Source organism: Euprymna scolopes, chromosome 11 (assembly GCF_053919585.1).
Source record: "Euprymna scolopes isolate OS-2025 chromosome 11, ASM5391958v1, whole genome shotgun sequence".
NCBI lineage: Eukaryota > Metazoa > Mollusca > Cephalopoda > Sepiida > Sepiolidae > Euprymna > Euprymna scolopes.
The window spans coordinates 5,937,969-5,959,575 of NC_136492.1; the positions used below are offsets into that span (position 1 = coordinate 5,937,969).

At 35.6% G+C, this 21,607-nt stretch overlaps 1 protein-coding gene across 1 annotated transcript; it reads left to right on the forward strand.

Moving 5' to 3' along the window:
• Positions 1 to 252: 252 nt before the first annotated feature.
• On the forward strand, positions 253 to 20,958 carry LOC145287756 (WD repeat-containing protein 53-like). Its single transcript, XM_080135535.1, has 3 exons — positions 253 to 777; positions 9,421 to 9,502; positions 18,884 to 20,958. The coding sequence occupies exons 2-3, from the start codon at positions 9,500 to 9,502 to the stop codon at positions 19,973 to 19,975; spliced, it is 1,095 nt and encodes a 364-aa protein (XP_079991661.1). The 5' UTR covers positions 253 to 777; positions 9,421 to 9,499; the 3' UTR covers positions 19,976 to 20,958.
• The last annotated feature ends 649 nt before the right edge of the window (positions 20,959 to 21,607 follow it).

A 21,607-nucleotide genomic window follows, 5' to 3' on the forward strand; every position in this document is an offset into this window, starting at 1 on the left:
AACTTTCTAAAAAAAAAACTTTCTAAAAATAAAAACTTTCTAAAAAAAAAAACTTTCTAAAAAAAAAAACTTTCTAAAAAAGAAAACTTTCTAAAAAAAAAATTTTCTAAAAAAAAAACTTTCTAAAAAAAAAAAAAGCAAAAACAAAACAAAAAAAAACATGCATTTATTGTTTATTGAAATGTGTTGCAATTTTCCATTTGGTCCTGAAATTTCATTTGTCTGCCCCTTCTATGCACTCTCTAAATCTCCAAATTGAAAACGAAAAAAGTGATTCCTTCGCAGTAGTGCACAAGTGCCGAGGAGTTAGTATGAATTGCAGAGTTGGCGAAAGGAGATCTGGCAATTTTTTTTTTTTTTTTTTTTTTGCATAACACCTCTCTCATCAGAAAATGCCGCCAGCTATTTTTTTTTACAGGCCAGAGCGTTCTTCTTCAAATGCGCTAACTTTTCAAGTCCCGCCACTGAAGAGAGACAAATAACATATTATTTATTATACTTCGAGGTTCCCATAGTTATAAAATTTCCATTAATGCCAGAGTTACGTCCCTTTCTTAAACACCGTTTTTATTATTTTTTTTTTTTAGATTTTGTTTCTTGAAACTCGTGCTCCGTTTTTTTCGTACTTCGTTTCGTGATTTTTTTTTTTTTTTTTACTAAGTCGAATATTATTTTACAGTTTTATGTTTTTTTTTTTTTTTAAACCTGATTACTCCTGACCTGGCGTCGATAACGACAGAAAAGATTTCTTTCCTTATCAAAAACAAATCCGTGTGGGTTAGTATACGACATTGTTTTTATTAAGTTATACGTGTTGCAACTTTGTGAAACACGAGGTTTTCCTCAATTTTGTCACCTTTATTTATAGTGTTCCTGTTGCTATTAATGCTATGTTTCTCTTTAAATTTAAACCATGCTTCATTGAAGTGATTCTTGCAAAAAAAAAAAAAAAAAAGCATTTATTACTTATTACAAATGTTACCAAAGGCAAGATAACTTACTCTTCTACCTACCTAGATAAGCCTTTTTGTGTTTGAAATTATTTTAAAGCGTTTATTTAATTCGAAACATAAGTAGCGCTGGTGTTGTTAAGATAGAACGACTATAAGATGGCCGACATGAGACGGTCACCTGGAGAGTCTTAAGAGTAATTGTGACATTGTGTAGATTTCTCTCGGTATTTTGTCTTATTTTCGAATTTTAAGCGATTATCGAGACTACCCAGGTAACCGTCTAATGACAGCCGTCTTGTTATTCTAACTTAATGACTCGACACGGCGTGTGCTTTGAATCAAGTAAACACTTTAAAATCAGTTAACTCCCCCAACTTAGTTGGGCCCAACTCTTTTCCTGATCTACATTAATGATCTTCCAAATCACATCCTTACATGATTTGTAGACATTTATGCTGATGAGCACATCTAAGACGGTAAAAGACCTAGTTCTCTCTGATTCTCTTCTGATCTTGAGCACGTGGTACAATGGGGAAAGGAGTGGCTGGTTAATTTTAATGCATCTAAAACCAAGCTTCTCTCTTTACATCATCAACGTTCTGATCCACATCTGGCATCAATTGAAATGAATGGCTTGTGTCTTGAGGAGGCCTCAAGTTTTGACAAGCTTCTGGGCTTGACCTTGTCTCCTGATCTTAAATGGAACACGTACATCAAATCTGTTGCCAAGGCTGCTGGAAAAATGGTGGGATCCTTCTATCGATCCAGTAGATATCTCACTGCTGATGCAATTCTCTATCTATATAAGAGCCAGGTACATCTAAGGATGGAATACTGTTGCCACATCTGGGCAGGAGCTGCTAGAAAGGACTTGTCCTGCCTTGATAGAGTTCAAAATAGACTTCGTAGCCTTGTAAGAGATGTCCTTTTCTCTTCCCTGCAACCTCTATCTCACAGAAGAGATGTTGCGAGTTTGTCTCTGCTGTATCGTTATTTTCATGGAAAGTGTTTGACTGAGATTCAGTCTATGGTCCCCCCTCGCCAAACTTTCACAAGAAACACTCATTTAGCTGAAAACACTATTAATAATTCCCCCCCACTCTTTATCTGTACCTAAACCTAAACGTATATTCCATGAACAAAGCTTCTTTCTTAGAACTGCACACCTGTGGAACTCTCTTCCGTTTTCCTGCTTTCCAGCTGACTACAATATGGTTGTCTTCAAGTCTAACATAAACAAGTTGTTGATTAGCCGTTCCACTTGTTAACAAATTTATCGAATTTCCATTTACTAATGATTACAATATTGTCTAATTTCTACTGTACACTCTTTAACCCTTATCCTCGAGTGTCCTCTTGGCCTTGATAAGTGGTGATGCCTATGTAAAAAAAAAAAAAAAAAAAAAAAAAACATATTAAGGCAGGTGAAAAAAGTACCTTATCTTACCCTTGGTAACAGTTATTTGTTTCTTTATTACTTTTTCGATTTCTATAAGAAATCCTGGGTTTGTATTACTGTACACATAGATTCGAAAATGTTGTCAAAAAACAAATATATAACAAATAAATATTATCAAAGGCAAGATAAGTTACTTTTCTACCTAACTGGATATATTTTTCGTGTTTTTATTCAATGTAACATGCTTATTCAGCTCGAAAAGCATACAGTGTTTACCGATGTATTGGAAAATTCAAAATGGCGCCCAACGTTCTCTTTAACACGGTAAGTTCAGGAAAAGATGTTATAAATAATAAACTAGACAAAATACTGTTAGAAATTCGCTCAATATATGTTACCGTGACATTAGTTGACATATATTCGGTGTTTTTTTAATAGTATTTTGTCTAGTTTATTATTTATAATACCTTTTCCCAAACTTAACATGTTAAAGAGAGTGTCGGGTGCCATTTTGAATTTTCAAATACATCGGTAAACACTGCATGTTTTTCGAGCTGAATAAACATGTTACATTGAATAAAAACAAAAAAAAATGTATCCAGTTTGGTAGAAAAGTAACTTATCTTGCCTTTGATAATATTTATTTCTTATATATTTGTTTTTTTGACAACTTTTTCGAATCTATGTGTACAGTAATACAAACCCGAAATCCTATTTAATTTAAATTTAATTCTAGAAATTTCTCGCTTTTAATTACGAAAACTTTTAAGTTTCACAAGAAAAATATGATTTAATTGGAATTCATTATTGAGATGAGTATTATTTAATTATTTATTTAATTATTTATTGCGGACTATTATCCTCATCTTAGTTGTTGTTTCATGACGTCGCAGTTACCACCAAACGAAGGCCAGCGGAATAGTTGGCCGAAACAGTGTGAAACAACAACTAAGCTTTCTTAGGATAATAGTTTGCAATAAATAAATTAATAAATATAATAAATATGGCTTTGTATCTTATAAATTTTATATCTCAATTTTTGTTTATTTGACTATCTTCGGTGCTTCTACAGAAAAAGGCAACATACCCGCCAAAAGATTCCAGCAAAAACCTAACAGCCAGCCGGGGATTCTCTCTCGAACCACCGTAAAAGAGTAATAAAGAACACAAGAGTTGTATGCTCAGTCCGTCAAGTCCAAAGTAGCTGAGCAGCAACTTGGTATTCACCAGTTTTGGCAAATAACAAGCAGGGTTCTGAACAGAAGTGTGTACTCTATCCTAACCATCATCAATGGACTTGAGGTAATCTCGGCAGCATCGGACAAAGCCAAACTCTTTGTCAAGAACTTTGCAGCTAATTCTACTCAATGCAATCAGGCTGCCAATCCCCTGTATTTGAAAACACACAATGTGATATACAAATATCTGTGCGTGAGGTTGCCAAGTTAATCAAAAACCTTAATTCCAGTAAAGCAACTGGCCCTGACAGCATTCTAATTATGGTGCTGATAAAGCTTCAATTAGAACTTGCTCCCATACTTACAATGGCCCTGTCGGTGGGGCATTAGAATACACCGACTGCCCCCCTGCAGAGGGTAAAAGTCCTTCAATGAGGGTCCTGGATATGACCTTAAACTATATCCAGTGGTGAGGCCCCAGCTTGTGGGCTTTGGGGAGTGTTGAGCCACCCTTTAATTACCATTACTCCCAGGTCCACTCTGACCCGGAGTGGTAGTACCTGTTAGGGTCCCAACTATGGGTTGAATAAAACTGACGTGAAAACAATGAATATATTCTATTAAAAAAAATTTTCTTCAAAATCTTTGGATTCGGCATTAATTAACCCGAAAAGGGTTGATATGCCGTAAAACAAAAACAACCAACCAACCCATACTTACAAAGCTGCTTAAGCGTTGTCTTAAGGAGTATTACTTCCCAACCTCATCAGTATGTTCTGTATTTAAAAATTCAGGTGATCGCTACTCTTCCTCTCAATACAAACCAATCAGTCTCCTGTGCATCATGAGTAAATTGCTGGAATCTGTTAAATAGAGAAGTAGTCAACCACCCCAGTAAAAAAAACCTTCTTAGTGACATGCAATATGGTTTCCGTTCTACTAGATCTACGGCAGATGTGCTTACAGTTATTACTATTATATCTCCATAAGATTAGCAAATCTCTTGACGGAGACTTCCTTTCTAGGGTAATTTCTCTTTCCATATCGAAGGCCTTTGATAGGGTGTGGCATAAAGATGTGCTCCACAAAATCTCCAGCGATGGTATAGCTGGAAATATCTTTTTGATTATTAAATCAATAGGTTTATAAAAGTAATGGTTGATGGGCAAAAATCAAAAGCTCATAGTATTAATGCTGGAGTCCCTCAGGCCTTCATCCTGGCTCCAACTCTCTTCCTGATCTACACCAATGATCTCCCAAATCACATTTTAAGATTGTTCATAGACATTTATGCTGACGACACTACCATCTATGGCAACACTTCAAAGGCCTTAAATGATCAAGTTTTCTCTCTCCTCTGATCATAAGCAAGTGGTGCAATGGGGAAAGAGGTGGTTGGTTATTTTAATGCATCTAAAACCAAGCTTCTATCTTTATATCATCCACGCTCTGATCCTCGTCTGGCATCAATTGAAATGAATGGCTCTCATCTTGGGGAGGCTCATGTTTTGACAAGCTTCTGGACTTGATCTTTACTCCTGATGTGAAATAGAACATGTATATGAAATCCATTTCCAAGGTCGCTGGAAAAATGGTGGGATCCTTCTACCGCTCCAGTAGCTATATATATATATATATATATATATATATAAGCAAACAGTTAATAAAACATGTTAAAAAACACTTTGAAATGAGTTAAAAACATATTTAATCTGAAAAGGAAACACTAGATAAGTGGATAGTCCTTAATCCGCGGAGTTTCAAAGAAATACTTTCCTTCTCATCAGAGGGTAGGAATTAGCAAAATGCGGGATCGGATTTTGCATGCAAAAGTATTTGATGAAACAACAAGTAAGTCAAAGATCTTACTTGATAACAAAAAAGTGAAGCAGAGGGAATATGGTGAAGAAAAAGGTGATTACACATGAATGGATAGTCTGGTGGAAGATAAAAAATCCAGTGACGGTAAAATCCAAATTATATATATATATAATAGTTTTAATTTTTAAATTAATAAACAATTTGAATGAAATGAAAGGACTTGGAGGACAAAAGACAGCATGAGAAACAAAGTATGTGCAGGGTGTGATGGACTTGTGGGCCCATGGTGGCAGTAGCAAGAGACTTTTAAGCTGGTGTTGAGATGACAGGGTTTTGTTAATCTAATTACAAACGAAATGAACAGTAAAAAAAAAAGAAAAGCAGGCATTGTTTGGAAAGTAATGGTAATAAATGCCTTTTGCTAAAACAGAAAAAAAAACCGAATCGGATTTTATTTTTTTGTTTGATTGTTCCTTTGCAACATTGGCATAAAGCTGATGTTTTTTTTTTTTTTGTTTTTTTTACACAGGCATCACCACATTATCAAGGCCAAGGGTTAAAGAGTGTACAGAAGAAAGTTAGCTCTTTTGTGAACATTGGTTCCAACTTTTCATTGAAGGAAAAATCTGGCCTTACATGGGGTCAAAGTGGATCTAAAAAATAATTTTGATAAATTTAGAAAATCCTCTGATTGCTTCGAATATTGTTTATTTTTATTAATTCAGGTTGATGTGTGCACAAAGCCGTATGCTCAAAAACAATTTTGAGCACTTCCATTTTGGGCACAAAAAGATGAACTTAACCACTGAAACCACATGAAGGTTGCCAACGTCCTAAATCAATGTGTTTCTGTGGAGTGAACTGGATTCAAATTTGGCACATCCAGATTGTCAGTTGTTGATCATTTACCTACGTTACCTCCCACAAACCAATTTATCTATATTTTTTTCTGTTAAGTCCTCCTGGTTTGTATTTGTGTGATAGAACTATTAAATGAAGTTGATTTAATTGTAAAGAGGATGTTGGTATGATTTGATTCAACATGCCGCTTCAAAACCATAGCTATCTTCAATTTTACAAAGAGCATTTAACTGCACCAACAGCCTGCACACCTCATAATTTATGACGTCATAAAGAATCTCTTTCCAGATGAGATCATCTCTATGTGACATTATAAAGTATTTAATTCCTACCCTGTTTTTTTCATGAATCATTTCCTAACGCTCCCTGGCGTCCTGGTTTTGGTAGGAGATCAGTAGTACTAAAATAAGGCTAACTTGAAACAAAGAAAATGGTCATAGGGTTATAAAAAAAAATACCAACATCCTCTTTAAATTCAAATCAACTTCATTTAATAGTTTTGCCACACAAAATAGAAACCAGGAGGACTTTATAACAGAAAAATATAATTGGTTCATGGGAGGTGACGGTTTAGTGATTACCAATATAAACTGACAAGCTAGGAGTGCCAAGTTTGAATCCAGTTCATTCCACAGAAACGCATTGGTTGAGGATGTTGGCACACAGACCAGGATCAGGGTGTAGTATCTGTTCTGCTAAACTCAAGTTAATTTGTCTATAGTCAATGGAGGGGGAGACCCTTCTATACTAAGGCAATTTTATTTTTGTTTTCTTCTAGAGTGCCTCTTTTGGGGGAGCTGTTTTTTTTTCCTCACATTAAAAACAACCTTGTGTCACATTTTGATTTTCGTGGCGAAGCAAATAAATACTGCAGCTAGAATTCGTCACTGTCAACTTTCTCTCTCAACTTCCAGCACGTCTTCTCCCCACTGCCTCTGCCAACAGGAATTTTATTAAAAAACTGACCCCATTCCATTTGCATACGTGTGCAGTGGAAGATGAGATCTCATGAGATTCCACCTTATAAATCCATGTCTGCCATCTTTAATTTCTCTTTCAGATCCCATCCGAAGATAAGTTGTATGACCGCACAATACACACACATACGGGCGCTTTCTTCTTTGATTATTACATTCAACTCTACAAATACCTACTTGGGTTCCAAAGCCAACAGAGGTATAAGCCATTTTTTAAGTGACCGTTTCTCTGTTGACTGAGGTTAAGACTAAAACGTCATGTGTAGTCCTAGGTGGTCTACCCTTTCAGTTTGCTGCCTCCTGTCTTTCAGGGGGAGTAATTTTATTGCATACTGCTTGAGGCACTCTTAGTGGGGAATGCTGACAGGATTGGCCAGAGTGCTCCTTTAGGGGCACTGGCTCCCCTTTACTCACCTTTTTGACCTTGTGTCACACCTTCCTAAGTCACAAAAACAAATAATGATAATGTCGTTCATCGAATTCCGTCTGTGTATTTCTTCCACAAGTTTATTTGAAAAAAGGATTTTTAAGTATGCTAATTTATTATTTCACAAGTACACCGCCTAGCGTTGCCCCATCGTAAAATATGCTTAAATATGGTATTTTAATTTATGCAGATTTCATAGTTATTATCATAGAGTCAATTCTTTATTAATTATTATATTGTACCCAATATATAGTAGTGATTTTTAAAAGTTAAAAAAAAAAAGTGACTTAGGTGCCATCAGCTAGAATTGAAACCAGAACATGTAGCACGCGAATGTTATTCATTACCATCTGAGCTTGGTCCTGCATATGACCTTAAACTATATCCAGTGGTGAGGCCCCAGCTTGCGGGCTTTGGGGAGTGTGGAGCCACCCTTTAATTGCCATTGCTCCCATGTCCACTCTGACCCGGAGTGGCAGTACCTGTTAGGGTCCCAACTATGGGTTAAATAGAAACCGACTTAAAAACAACAAATATATTCTATTAAAAGATTTTTCTTCAAAATCTTTGGATTTGGCATTAAATAACCTGAAAAGGGTTGATATGCCGTAAAACAAAAACAACCAACCAACAAACCATCTGAGCTAAGTCTATATGCATATCAAAACTTAAAAAATTAACATAGTTAAACGTATAAACATGTGTGCGCATGTGTAGAAGATGCACATTTCGTCAACTTATGCCTACCAAGTACAATTTTTTAAATTTTGATCCCTTAGTGGCTATTTTCTGGTTAAAAATCTAAGTTGAATTTGTTTCACAGGTCCGAATCCCCTACATATCAAGTTTCAAGTCTGTAGACCAAAAATTAACAATAGTTTGGTAAAGATCATTCTGCATACAGACAAACAAGGTCACTTTTCTTTCGATAGATTAAAGTCTCACGCAGTTTGTTTTTACATGGAACTTTAAACCAGGTGGCCATTTTGTTTCTTGGCGTGATTTTTTTTTTTTTTTTTTTTTAACCCGAATTAAGGTATATTGCAACTTGGAACATAAGGGGCCACTATTTAGGATTGTATCTAACAGAGTACTGTGGACAGTTGAATAGCGAGAGGTTTGTTCACATTACATTTAAACCTCAACAGTGATAGGGTGGGATTTTGCTGCTTGTCAAATTAGTCGGAGTGTACATCAAGGGGGGAACAAGTGCTATGAGTTCATCAGAAGACATTAGATTAAAGTACTGGTAAAACAAACACAGGGATGCAACATTGTGGTGATGAGACAGGAGTTGGAGCTTGGCTGATAGTGCAGGACTTATTAGATTTGAGACTATTTTAAACTCTGTCGTTATGCAGACATCTTCACAATTTAAATCTGTTTTATTTAAAGTTTCATCAACATAACAAAATATAGTCGTTCAGAAAAGGTTATGAAAATGAGAATTCAAAATTATGTTGACTTCGTAAATCTTTCCTTTCGTCTCTTTCCCATGCGAGAAGGAGATATGACGTCTGGTTGATATGACTCTCTAAAACAAGCTGATCTAGAAGTAGGTGGAAAAGTTTGAGCGGAAGTTGTCATCCTATGCGAGCGAACATCTGTTATCAAATGTATCGATCACTCTGTGAGTGAGAGCATGCTAGCGCAAGCACAAATAGATCACAATTATGTGACGGCTACGAGTGCTATGGGTCCACATCTCCACCACCACCACCACCACTATCCATTTTACTACAAAATAATATGAAAAGCAACTTCTTTTCTGATTCTAATTTTGGTTTCTTGTCTTTAAAAACAGGAAGGATTCTTTATGCCCTCGGTCCAAGTTTGGATTCTAAGGAATTGTTGGTTCAAAGATAAAAAGCTGTACGTTTATAATGGTAAGTTCTTTGATTTATTCATTTTATTTGTGTAAAACTTTTTGTTTTTCTAAATGACAAAAGTGAAGTTCAGGGAACTTCTGCTGTTACTAATTAACAGAGCATTACAACTGTCGATCAGAGCAAGCGTGGTATCAGGCATTCGTGTGCCAAAAACACAAGACTATGAAAGTGGATGAGAACTCGGATGTGGAACCACGTTTGGATGGTGAAGCTATTGAGGCTATTCAGAAGGGTTGTAACATTATTTCATGTAATTCATAAAAAATGAAGCTGGAAAGAAAGAAATAAAAATCAGGGGGGGTCAGCATTTTTTTTCTTTTTTAACAAAGGTTTTTATTGACGTTACTTTCGGTACCACTAAAAAAATTTTCTCGCTGCCACATGTCTATTTTACCAGTCTCCTGTTTCTCCTTCCTCTGACCGCAGGCTTGTCACAGCTGGCCCATTCTTGTCCTCACTATTTACACGCCCATTTTCTTTGACATTGACTTTGCTTTCTCTTGTGAGCACGTGCTGCCTTTTTTCTCCTTTTTCTTCCTGCAAACACTTCCTAATTTGCATATGTGCGTTTTTTTTTTTTGGCTGCTGCTAATCTCTTTGCAGCTGGCCATCCTTCACTACTGCTGATGCTATCCCATGTGCTCGTATGCTACATGGTGGGGCTAATGTGATTGCAAGAGTTAGGAATGGGTGGAGTAAGTTCAGTGAATTGTCATGACTAATCAGCAGAGCATTACCAGTATCAACCAAGGGAAAAGTCTAACATGTTTATGTAATGTGTTGTGTTCAGAGAAATGTGATGTCAGAATCGCTGGATAACATAATAAGTATTTATTTTTACATAGGAGTCACTACTTATGAAGGCCCGGAGGCCATTCGAGGACAAGGGTTAAAGAGTATAGAGTAGTCAATGGGACAATATCATAGTAATCGTTAGTAGTGTAAGTTTGGTAAATTGGATTACTTAAAAGGATGCCTCATCAAGAACTTGTTTACGTTGGACTTGAGGACGACCATATTGTAATCAGGTGAAAAGCAGGTAAACGGGAGACAGTTCCACAGGCATGCAGTTTTAAGAAAGAAGCTTTGCTCATGGAATCTACGTTTAGGTTTAGGCACAGATAAAAAGTGGGGGGGAATTATTGACAGTGGTTTCAGAAAGACGAGTGTTTTTCGTGAAAGTTTGGCGAGGAGGGGGCCATAGATTGGAGCTCAGACGAGCACTTGCCATGAAAATAACAATAAAGCAGAGAAAGGCTTGCGACGTCTTTTCTGTGAGAAAGAGGTTGCAGAGAAGAGAAAAGAGCATTCCCTACAGGGCTATGAAGTCTACTTTGAACTATGTCAAGGTGGGATAAGGACTTTTTAGCAGCTCCTGCCCAGATGCCGCAACAAATAATCCATCAAGTATACAAATTATTTGTATTTTAACTCAAGGTAGAAACATTAAATTATTTACATGACATTATTTGTGTTGATATTTTACTTGTCTCTCCTTCTACAGCCTCTAGAATACTCCAGTTTTCAAGGGCCGATAAAAGGTGATGACTCTAACTTTATTTAGAATTCCTGTTTATCGCTATAACACAATGAGCGGAGAGAAATCTGAATTTTAACCTTTTGAGAAGCCAATCTCCAATGTTGATCTGACCTTTTTTTATTCGACTGACTTAACTTTCTGTTAAGAAATTGTGGGTTTGTATTACTGTACACATAGATTCGAAAAAGTTGTCAAAATAACAAATATATAACAAATAACTGTTATCAATGGCAGGATAAGTTACTTTTCTACCTAACTGGATATATTTTTAGTGTCTTTATTTAAAGTAAAGTCATAGCTAGTGGTGGGACGATGAATCAAAATCATTAATCGTAAAACGTGTATTTTGGGGGGAATCGGAATCATGTCGTTAAAAAATACTTTAGATTTACGATTCTTTCATTACGATTCTCTTATATTTTTAAGTTGAACTGTTTGTTCAAAGTGAGATTAAAGCTCTCAAAAATTTATGATAAAAACGTCATAGAACTTTTAATAACATATTTAATATGATGTACAAGAATTTTATTAACTACTTTAAAGGTAATCTTTATTTATCTTAATGAGTTTCGAAATTTCTTTGAATTTTTTTCCTTTCTTTAATTCTTTTACTTTTAGTTTAACTTGCTTTTATATTTCACCATTTCGTTTTTTAGTAATAAATGCTTCTCTACATTAAAAACCGACCTTGTGTCTAACTCTGCCCTCGTCGGGAGGCAATTAAATAGAAAATAATATGGCGACTGAAGAACGTTTTTCGACCACCATAAAAGCATTACAATACATTTAAACCCTGAAGAATTTCCGCCATGCACGCTAGTTGTTCTAAGTTAACAACTAGCCACTACTTGTGTTTCAAACTTTAAAAAAAAAGAAAAGAAAAGAAAAAAGTGCTTTAAAATAGTAAAAATACTAAAGCTTTTTTTGTTTTAGAAGGGAGGTTTCAGGCGCCTCTATTATCTCAAAGAACCAGCTATGTAAACACTTTTCAATATTTTTCAATAATTATTTTTAAAAAAATTCTTTATAATTAATTTTTATTTAAAACTAGTAGGGGTACCCGGCATTGCCCGTGTGTTTGTCGGTGTAAAAGAAAAAAAAGTTTTGGTCGGTAGGTAAGCTCGAACCCGAAACGTTGAGGCGAAGGTGGAAAAGGAAGGGGGGGAAAAAGGTGGCATCTTACCTGCTCAGCCATGGTGGCAGTAGAATGAAGAGCGTTATAATTTAACAATGGAAAAACTTAATGGAACAGGTGCACGAATTTAATGAGGCCAAAATGAATTCCTGTACTTAGGTTTTTTTTTTTACCCAACTTTGCCTACGAGGTAGTTTTTCTGGTTTTGTTTCCCCCAAGACGTTGGCGAGGGGACCAGCTCCCCATTAAAAGAGGAGTGTCCAAATGAAAGCAATAAAAGCAATTATCTTGCATAAGGTGTTTCCCCCGTATTGATCAAAAAGTTTGTTGCTTTCTGGACGTTCCCAGCACGAAAGCCGAGGAACAGTTACGGGTTTAACTTAGTTTTACTTGATACAAAAAAGCCGAACCAACAGGAGAGGGGCCAAAAAAGCAAGAATTTTTTAAAAATCGCCGTAAATAAATCTAGACGCGACACGGGTTCACAAATCTAGACACGACACGGGTTCACAACTCATACATACAGTATAACTCCCATAATTTGAACATCCGCTTCGTTCAAATTAGAGGATGCTGTTCAAGTTTCGTGATAAAAAAATGTGCTGCAGTTAACTTTAATTTTATATGAATAAAGAAATAGTAAATGAAATTTATTGCTATATGGTACTTCAAGCATATATTAAGTTGAGTTTACGATATATTGCAAGTAAGAATTGTTAAATATTATAACCAGGAACAAAAACATTGAAAATAAATTAAATCTGCTCTTACTTGTTAGGTATTTATTACCTAAGTTATCATCTACAGAAATCATACATTTATGTAAAATAGAGTTTTTTTGTTTTTTTTATTCATTGAATGAGTCTCATTGCAGTTTCTATTTTCATCGATTGAGCTATCTGGCGCTGTCATTGTATATAAAGCCTCTCATGGTCTCATCGACATGAGACCATTTCATTTCTCCTACTGAGCCTGATATGTATTTCAGTCTTCTTTTAATACGAGACCAGTAGGCTTCAATATTATTGGTGCAAACACCAGTAAGCGGATCCACAAAATTATGTGAATGGTTTACAGTCTCGTGAACATAATTAAACTTGAAAATGATATTTAAAAATAGTGCGAATTCCATTTTGACTTTCACAAATTTTCCTGTTATAAACTCCGGCAAAAAAAAAAAAAATATCCATCGAAAAAAAAAAATCTATCCCAAAAAAAAAAATATCTATCCAAAAAAAAAAAAAAAAATATCTATCCAAAAAAAAAAAAAAAATATCTATCCAAAAAAAAAAAAAAAATATCTATCCAAAAAAAAAGTATCCATCCAAAAAAAAAAAATATCTATGCAAAAAAAAATATCTATCCCCCCCCAAAAATATCTATCAAAACAAAAAAATATCGCCCCCCCCCAAAAAAAAATAATATCTATACAAAAAAAAAAATATCTATTCCCCTCCCTAAAAAATATCTATCCAAAAAAAAAAAAAATATCTATCCAAAAAAAAAAAAAATATCTATCCAAAAAAAAAAAAAATATCTATCCAGAAAAAAAAAAATATCTATCCAAAAAAAATAAAAAATATCCATGCAAAGAAAAACAAAAAAAAAACTGATAAAATCATAATAACAAAAATTATGCGCAAATTTCAAGCCAAAATAAATAATAAATTCAGTTGTAAAATTACATCCCTGGAGATTAAAAGTTTAATCCTCGGTGTGATTAAGCAAAAAATTGCGGTTGTGAATTGCGACTTCTACCCATTCATGGCTGAGGGAATTAAAGCATGATAACTCCGTAAATTAAATAATCGGTTCCATTCAAAATTCCCGAGTTTGACAAGACACACCTGAAGGTCAGAGGTTACACCAACCAAAATATTGTGCAAAACTTATATTTTTATAAAAATTAAAACTATTTTTATTTGTTTATCTATATATATATATATATAAAAGCGAAAATGTGTGCATTTATGTATCTATGTGTGTTCGCTTTTTCTGTCTGTCTACAAAAACCTTTTTTCGACGTGATTCTCGGTTGGCTCGCTCCTTCTTAAAACTTTTTATATGCTGTCTAAATAATAATATCTACGATTAAGGAGTTCTGGTCGCAGCTATCTTTAATTTACCCGACTTTTACGAGCTATTTTCGAGATATTTTTTGATCGCCGCGTAGCGGGGAAAACAGAAACTGGTTTCCAGCGCAAAACTAAGTCAAACATCACGTTCTCGCACCTGTTAATTTCGCTTTATAAACGTCAACTTAACACACTTATCAATTCATCTATTCCCGTGGTAGAGATGGTTAGGTCGCAGGTTTTTTTTTTCCATTTCCTTTCCACCTTCGCGGCAAAGGTTCAGGGTTCAAGCCTACCTTTCTACTAAAACTTTTTTCTTTTTACACCTCCAAACACCCGGCCAACATTTTTTTTTTAAACAGGGTTTCCCCCCCCCCCCCACAACACACACACACACACACACACACACACACACACACACACACACACACAAACACCCAGGCAATGCCGGGTACCCCCAGCTAGTGTTTTATAAAGCTTAAAACTGAAAAATATTTGTTTTATCTATCTATATATCTATGAAAGTGAACGTATCTGTGTACATTTTCCTTCGCAATAACTCTGTCAGTTTTCAGTCTACAGACTCGAAATTTGATATACAGAGTACTGAGATTTGGGAAAATCTATGTGATCAGTTTTCGGCCAGAAATTGGGCGTTTAAGGGGTCAAAGTTCAACGATTTGACCTTTGAGAACTCTACCAAACTCCTCCCACAATTTTGGGTCTAAACACTTGAAATTTTAAATATAGGTTCCTTGGACATGGATCTAACTTAATAACTCGATTTGAACCCAAAGCAATAAAATGTTAAGGGGTCATAATACGGGTCAAAGTTAAAAAAAATTGACCGTTTTTGTTTTTTGTTTGTTTTTGCTCAGCATACACTTCAAAACACCTGGGCAACGCTGGGCTGAAATGCTAGTATATCTATAAAAGTGAAAGTGTCTGTGTGTGTGTGTGTGTGTCTGTCTGTGTACATTTCCCTACACAATAACTCTGTCAATTTTCAGTCTAGAGACTCGAAATTTGATGTACAGAGTATTGAGATTTGGGAAAATCTTTGTAATCCGTTTTCGGACAGAAATTTGGCTGTTAAGGGGTTCAAGTTCAACGATTTAACCTTTGAGAACTCTACCAAACTCCTCTGCCAATTTTGGGTCTAAACACTTGAAATTTTAGATATAGGTTCCTTGGACATGGATCTAACTTAATAACTTGATTTGAGCCCAAAACAATAAATGTTAAGGGGTCAAAGTTAAAAAAAATTTAACCGCTTTAGTCTCTACCAAATTACTCAGACAATTTCTGGTCCAAACATTCGAAATTTGAAATAAAGGGTATTCAGTGATAGGGCAAGCTTTTTAATCGGCTTTATATATATAAAAGGCAAATTTTTGTATGTCTCAAAAAGGCTTTTTGCGACAACGGTCCCGGGATCGTTACTATCGCTTAGAAGTGTTTATATACCCCTAGATAATAATATCTACGATTTGGGAACACAGGTCGCGTCTAGATTTATTTACATCGACTTTTATAAGATTCGTGCTATTTCGCTCTGTCCTCTGTTTGCAGGTTCAATCGGACAGGTTTATTTATGCCATTTTTTTCCCGTTTTGTTTTTGGTTTTTCAGATTTTTCAGATTTTTTAACATCGTCTTTTTTATATTTAAACAGGGTTATTACTTACCCCCCTCCCCCATACACACACCTACAAACACTCGGGCAATGCCGGGTACCCCCTCCCCTAGTCTATCTATATATATAAAAGGCAAAATGTGTGTGACCATTTCGTGTATGTCTTCAAAAGGCTTTTCTCGCACATGCTCCCGAGTTCGTTACTATCGCTTAACACTGTGTATATAGGTCCTAGATAATAATATGTAGGATTTGGGAACGCATGTAGCTTATAGATTTATTTATGTCGACTTTTACAAAATTATTGTTATTTTGGCTTCTCGCGTGTTGATTGGGCTTTTTAGTATAAATGAAATGAAACTAAACTCAAATGGACGTGTCCGCGGCAATGCGCCGGGAACAGACGCTTACGCTGCGTGACTTCTATTTGACCTTCTTAATTAGGTCAAATGGAAGCAGCAAAGTTAACTTTTATTACGCACGCCTGTTTTTATAGTTATAGTTAGATAAAACACGTATACGCTGTATGTCGCGGTGGCCCAATGGTAACATCGCACGTTTTTTATTTTTCACACATTAATTTCCAACTCAAGGGTACGGGTTCGATTTTCATACTCACCTACCAAAACATTTTTTTATTATTATTTTATTTTATTATTATTTAACCCCCCCCCCCCCCCGGGAGTTTTGATTTACCCCAAGACACCCGGGCATCGCCGGGTACCCCCCCCCCGCTAGTATATATATAAAAGCAAAAATGTGTGTATGTATGTATGTCTCGCAAAAACTTTCGACACGGGTCACAGATTTTCACGAGATTGGTATCATTTTAAAGCTTGATTCTTCGCCCGACAAATATAAAAAAATTGGCCAAAAACATTAATTCCTTCACCCTAAAATCATCAGTTTTCTACAGAGAGAGGTCAGCAAAAACTGTCCTCTCATGACAAGTTCGCTTCTACACATGCGCAAATGATGTCGGAACATGATTTTGTATAAATATTTAAAAAACGACCTAATTTTGTCAACGTCGTCTTAGCTCAATTCATTAGAGCTCGGCCTCATTATCTAAAGGTTGTGATTTCGAATCGTGGAGTGAGATATCTTTTTTATTTTCCATTTTTAAAGGTTTAATATTGAAACAGGGTTATTTAAGCCATTTTTCACGTTCTGTTTTTTTTTTGTTTTTATTTTTCAGCTTTATGTTCGTTTTTCTGGGTTTTTTTCCATCACATTCGGGTTGTCTTTTTTGTTTTTGTTTTTCCAATTTTTACATTTAACATCGTTTGTTTGCCATCCATTAGTTTTTTTATGTGTTTTTTTTCGATTTTTTAAAGTTTTAACATTTATTTTATATAAAATATTTAATAATTTACTATTTGATATTTAAAAATATTTACTTCGCTTATTATGTTTTGATTAACACCCCCCCCCTCTGCCCGAGCACAAACACCTCTAAACACCCGGGCAACGCCGGGTACCCCCCCCCCCATCCCCGCTAGTCTATATATATAAAAGGCAAAATGTGTGTGACCATTTCATGTATGTCTCGCAAAGGCTTTTCTCGCACATGCTTCCGGGGGGGGGGGGGTTACGATCGCTTAGAAGTGTTTATATAGGCCGTAGATGATAATATCTAGGATTTGAGAACGCATGTAGCGTATAAATTTATTTACGTCGACTTTTACAAAATTATTGTTATTTTGGCTTCTCGCATGTTGATTAGGCTTTTTCGTATAAAAAGACAAACTAATTCAAAGTTAACCACTTCTCAGCATCGTGCCGGGAAATGTCCAGAAGCAATCAGCTTTGATCAATGTTTTATATCAAACAATTGCTATTCAATCTGGACAATTGGGAGCTGGTTTCCCCCTCCCCAACATCTGTTGGGGAAAAAAAAACAGTGAAATTTGGGTAAACAAACCCAAACGCTGCCTCGCAGCAAAAGTTAACTGCGTTACTTCTATTTGACCTTCTTAATTAGGTCAAATTGAAGCAGCAGAGTTAACTTTTATTGCGAACACCTGTTTTTAATAGTTAAATAAATAAATTCAAACATGTTTCTCTTGTATGTCTTCGTGGCCCAGTGGTTAACGTCGTACGTCTTTTTTTCACACTTTCATTTCCAACTTTGCCTCAAGGGTTCGGATTCGATCCTCATACTCATCTACCAAAACTTTTTTTTTTTTTTAGTTTAGTTTGATTTACCCAAAACCACACCCACCTCAAAACACCCGGGCATCGCCGGGTACCCCTCGCTAGTCAATATATAAATGTATGTATGTATGTTTTGTATGTCTGCCTAAAACTTTCGACAGAGGTGACTGATTTTTACAAGATCAGTATTGTTTTGAACCTTTTCGACCTTTCAGACGGCAAATATCGAAAAATTGGCTTAAAACATTAATATCTTCACCTTCAACTGGACCTTTTTCTACAGGGGGGGGGGCTATTTTTTCACTGATATTTTCGAAAGTCATCCTCTCCTTTCGATTGTCTAGCTTTAATTTAAACTTACGTCTCTTCCAGTTTGGCGGTGGTCGTAACAGCAAAGACGTCAAGTTTTTTCACGTTCTTTACCTCCTTTGCAATACTGGTTCGAGCCTGCCTGCCTTCCTCCTACCACTTTTTTTTTTTTTGTTCAACATACACCTCCAAACAGCCGGGCAACGCCAGGCTGAAATGCTAGTAAAGCATAAAACTGATAAAAAATTTTAAGACTTAAAATCGAATAAAGTAAAAGACATGATTCGTATTAGTTGGGTTCATTGGACGACTGTTTTCACCAATTAAAGCATACTAACTCCGTAAATTAAATAAATAGTTCCATTCGAAATTCCTTACAGATTTCCGAATTTGATGTGACACACCTGAAGGTCAGAGGTTACATCAACCAAAATATTGTGCAAATGACAATCATGCAAAGAATCCAACTAATACATATGTTCAGAACCGTACGAAGATATTAACATTTTTTTTCTTTCTGATTTCAGGAAACTGCATCGTTCAAAGATGGTCACAGTGGTTCCTTGTTATGCGTGGACTATGCTGATGGTTTGGTAGCAACCGGAGGAGAAAGCGGACAACTGACCTTGTGGGATTTGGCAACTAAAGACAAGTTGTTTCAGTACAACCATGATGATACGGACGCTGACTGTACTTCGGTCTGCTTTTCGAAAGACGGCTCGCTTTTATTTGCAGCATTCGCCAACAAAATCTGCCGGTTTGATAAGCGGACATTTTTAACAGCGGTCGAGACTTACCAATACAACAATGACGAAATCAACCAAGTGCACATCAGCGATAAAGAAAACTTCCTGGCAGCCTGCGACGATTCTGGTGAGACAAAGATTCTCTCGCTTCAAGAGAAAAAAATCTACAAAACTCTCCGCCATAAACATTCGAATATTTGTTCAACGGTTGCATTCCGGCCACACCGGCAATGGGAAATCGTCACTGCTGGTTTGGACTGTAAGCTCATTCATTGGTATTATGCAAAACCGAAAGTTATGAATGAGATCGACATGCAAGAATTGTTGGGTGAGAATCCGGGTAACGCTCAAATCTTAAACCCACCATTTATCCACCACATTGACTTTTCTATGGACGGTGCTCATCTTGCGTGTGCGCTGGGTAACGGAATGGTTAAAGTCTTTGATAGCAGTCGGAAACATCTGCGCGACATGTACACCTTGTCTGGACATTACCAAGGTGTGTCTCAGGTCAGTTTCGTCAATGACCGTTATCTGTTGTCTGGGAGTAATGATAAGCAGATGATCATCTGGGATTTGGAGAAAGTGTCCGGGGGTGCAGGCGAGGGTGACGCTAACCAACAGGCAGCTGATCCGCCGGTCGCAAACGGACATGTCGGGGCAACGAATGGTCACGGTCATAGCAATGTGAACGGCGTCCACGGAGATGTCCAGGAATATGACAATTCTGTTTCGGACGAATGTAAAGTTTACACGCAACTTCTTCCGAAAAAAGTTAATTGGCTGAAATCTGTTATTGTTAATGGGCAGCATCATGTATTAGTGGCGGACGAAACTACGGACTTGACGATGATCAGCACTGCTCTTTTATAAGACTCTTATTATTGAATCGTCATTTTTGGAAGGACTTGGGATGGGTGGCTTTCTATACTGAGTCTGATTATTTAAGCTGTACGCATTTCTTCGTCGTCATTTTGATATAAGAGCTCCACTCTGATTCCAGAGTGGAGTACCTGTCCGGTTTCCATCTATGGATAAAATAAAATCTGTCCTATGGAGATTACAAAAGTCCATCCGATGGTATATGCAAATAAATTTTAGACTTAAATGTGAGATACTATAAAAAAACAATAAAAGCCGCGACCCAAAGTCCTAGACTAGAGTTTCACTCTCATTTGGGCTCACCAGTAGGACATATCTTAATTCAAGATTCTAAACCAGTCACTTGCATGAGAGACAACTACTCTGCCACCTGAGCCATCATGCTGCATATAACATCTGCTTGATACTGTTTGCATGCTCTGTGTTAATTTAGAGACTTTCTAGTAGCCGTGTATTATAATTGGATATCTAAAATAAGAAATACAATTCAAATAAAAAACCATTAGATAATTACGTGCCATTGTTGAAATTAGTAAACGTTATGAAAATGATTCAGTAGAAAGTCTGCTAGAAATATGTTTTTAACAAAAAAACATTGTCATTATTGAGCCGCCATTTTCTGATTTAAAATAGTGAAAATTAGAACAAGGGAGATAAGTCAGTTTGCCATATGGGATAGATTAAACCATTAAAACTATATTGATTGAATGGTGATTCTATATTATAATAGCGAAAAAAATAATTGAATTTCAAGTAAAACAAATGGTACATATGTATTTGTCATGTCGCAAATAGTGACATATCCAAAAATTATGAAAAACGACAAGGTAGAAAAATTGATTATCTATGAAAAAAGAAATTTAGAAAATCTAGTGATTTTTCGTTCCGTTTCAAAATCTACCGATTTTCATTGGAAAGTTAACAGGATGTAATTAAGTTTTCAGTTTCTCACAATCAGTTTTTTTTTTTTTTTTTATTTATAAAAAAATTATAAATTCAAACAGTTAGAAAAGGTTATTTAAAAAAAATTTAAAAATTATGTATACATATACATATTCATTTTTGTTTTCTGAATAAATTCTTTCTGCTACAAATTTAGACTGAGTTACTTCCCCTTTTGCTTACGTCACGTGACCCAATATGTCCAACCCAGCATCTTATTAAACTTCTTTTTACCTTTTTTGGAACTTTTTTCATTAATAATTATTGATTTACCTTATCGTTTTCCATAATTTTTGGATATGTTACTATTTGCGACATGGCAATTACGTAAATACCATTTGTTTTACTGGAAATTCAATTTTCTTCTTTTTTTTTTTTCGCTATTATAATATAGAAGCACCCATATAAATTTTATTTTTTCTTGTAATTATTTTTCTAATTGATCATGTTTGGGAATTTTTACTAATTTCGACCTGATATATAATTATGTAACGTTCTTTTTAATTAAAATGCTTCTTTTTTTTTTTATTATTATATCCAATTATAATGCCCAAGCACCACTTTCTTGTATGTTGCATGATGGCTTGATTGACAGAGTATTATTTATTTTTTCCCCCACCGCAGGAAAATGTGCCACAAGGTCAGAAAGGTGGGGAACGTGAAGCCAGTGTTGCCAAAGGA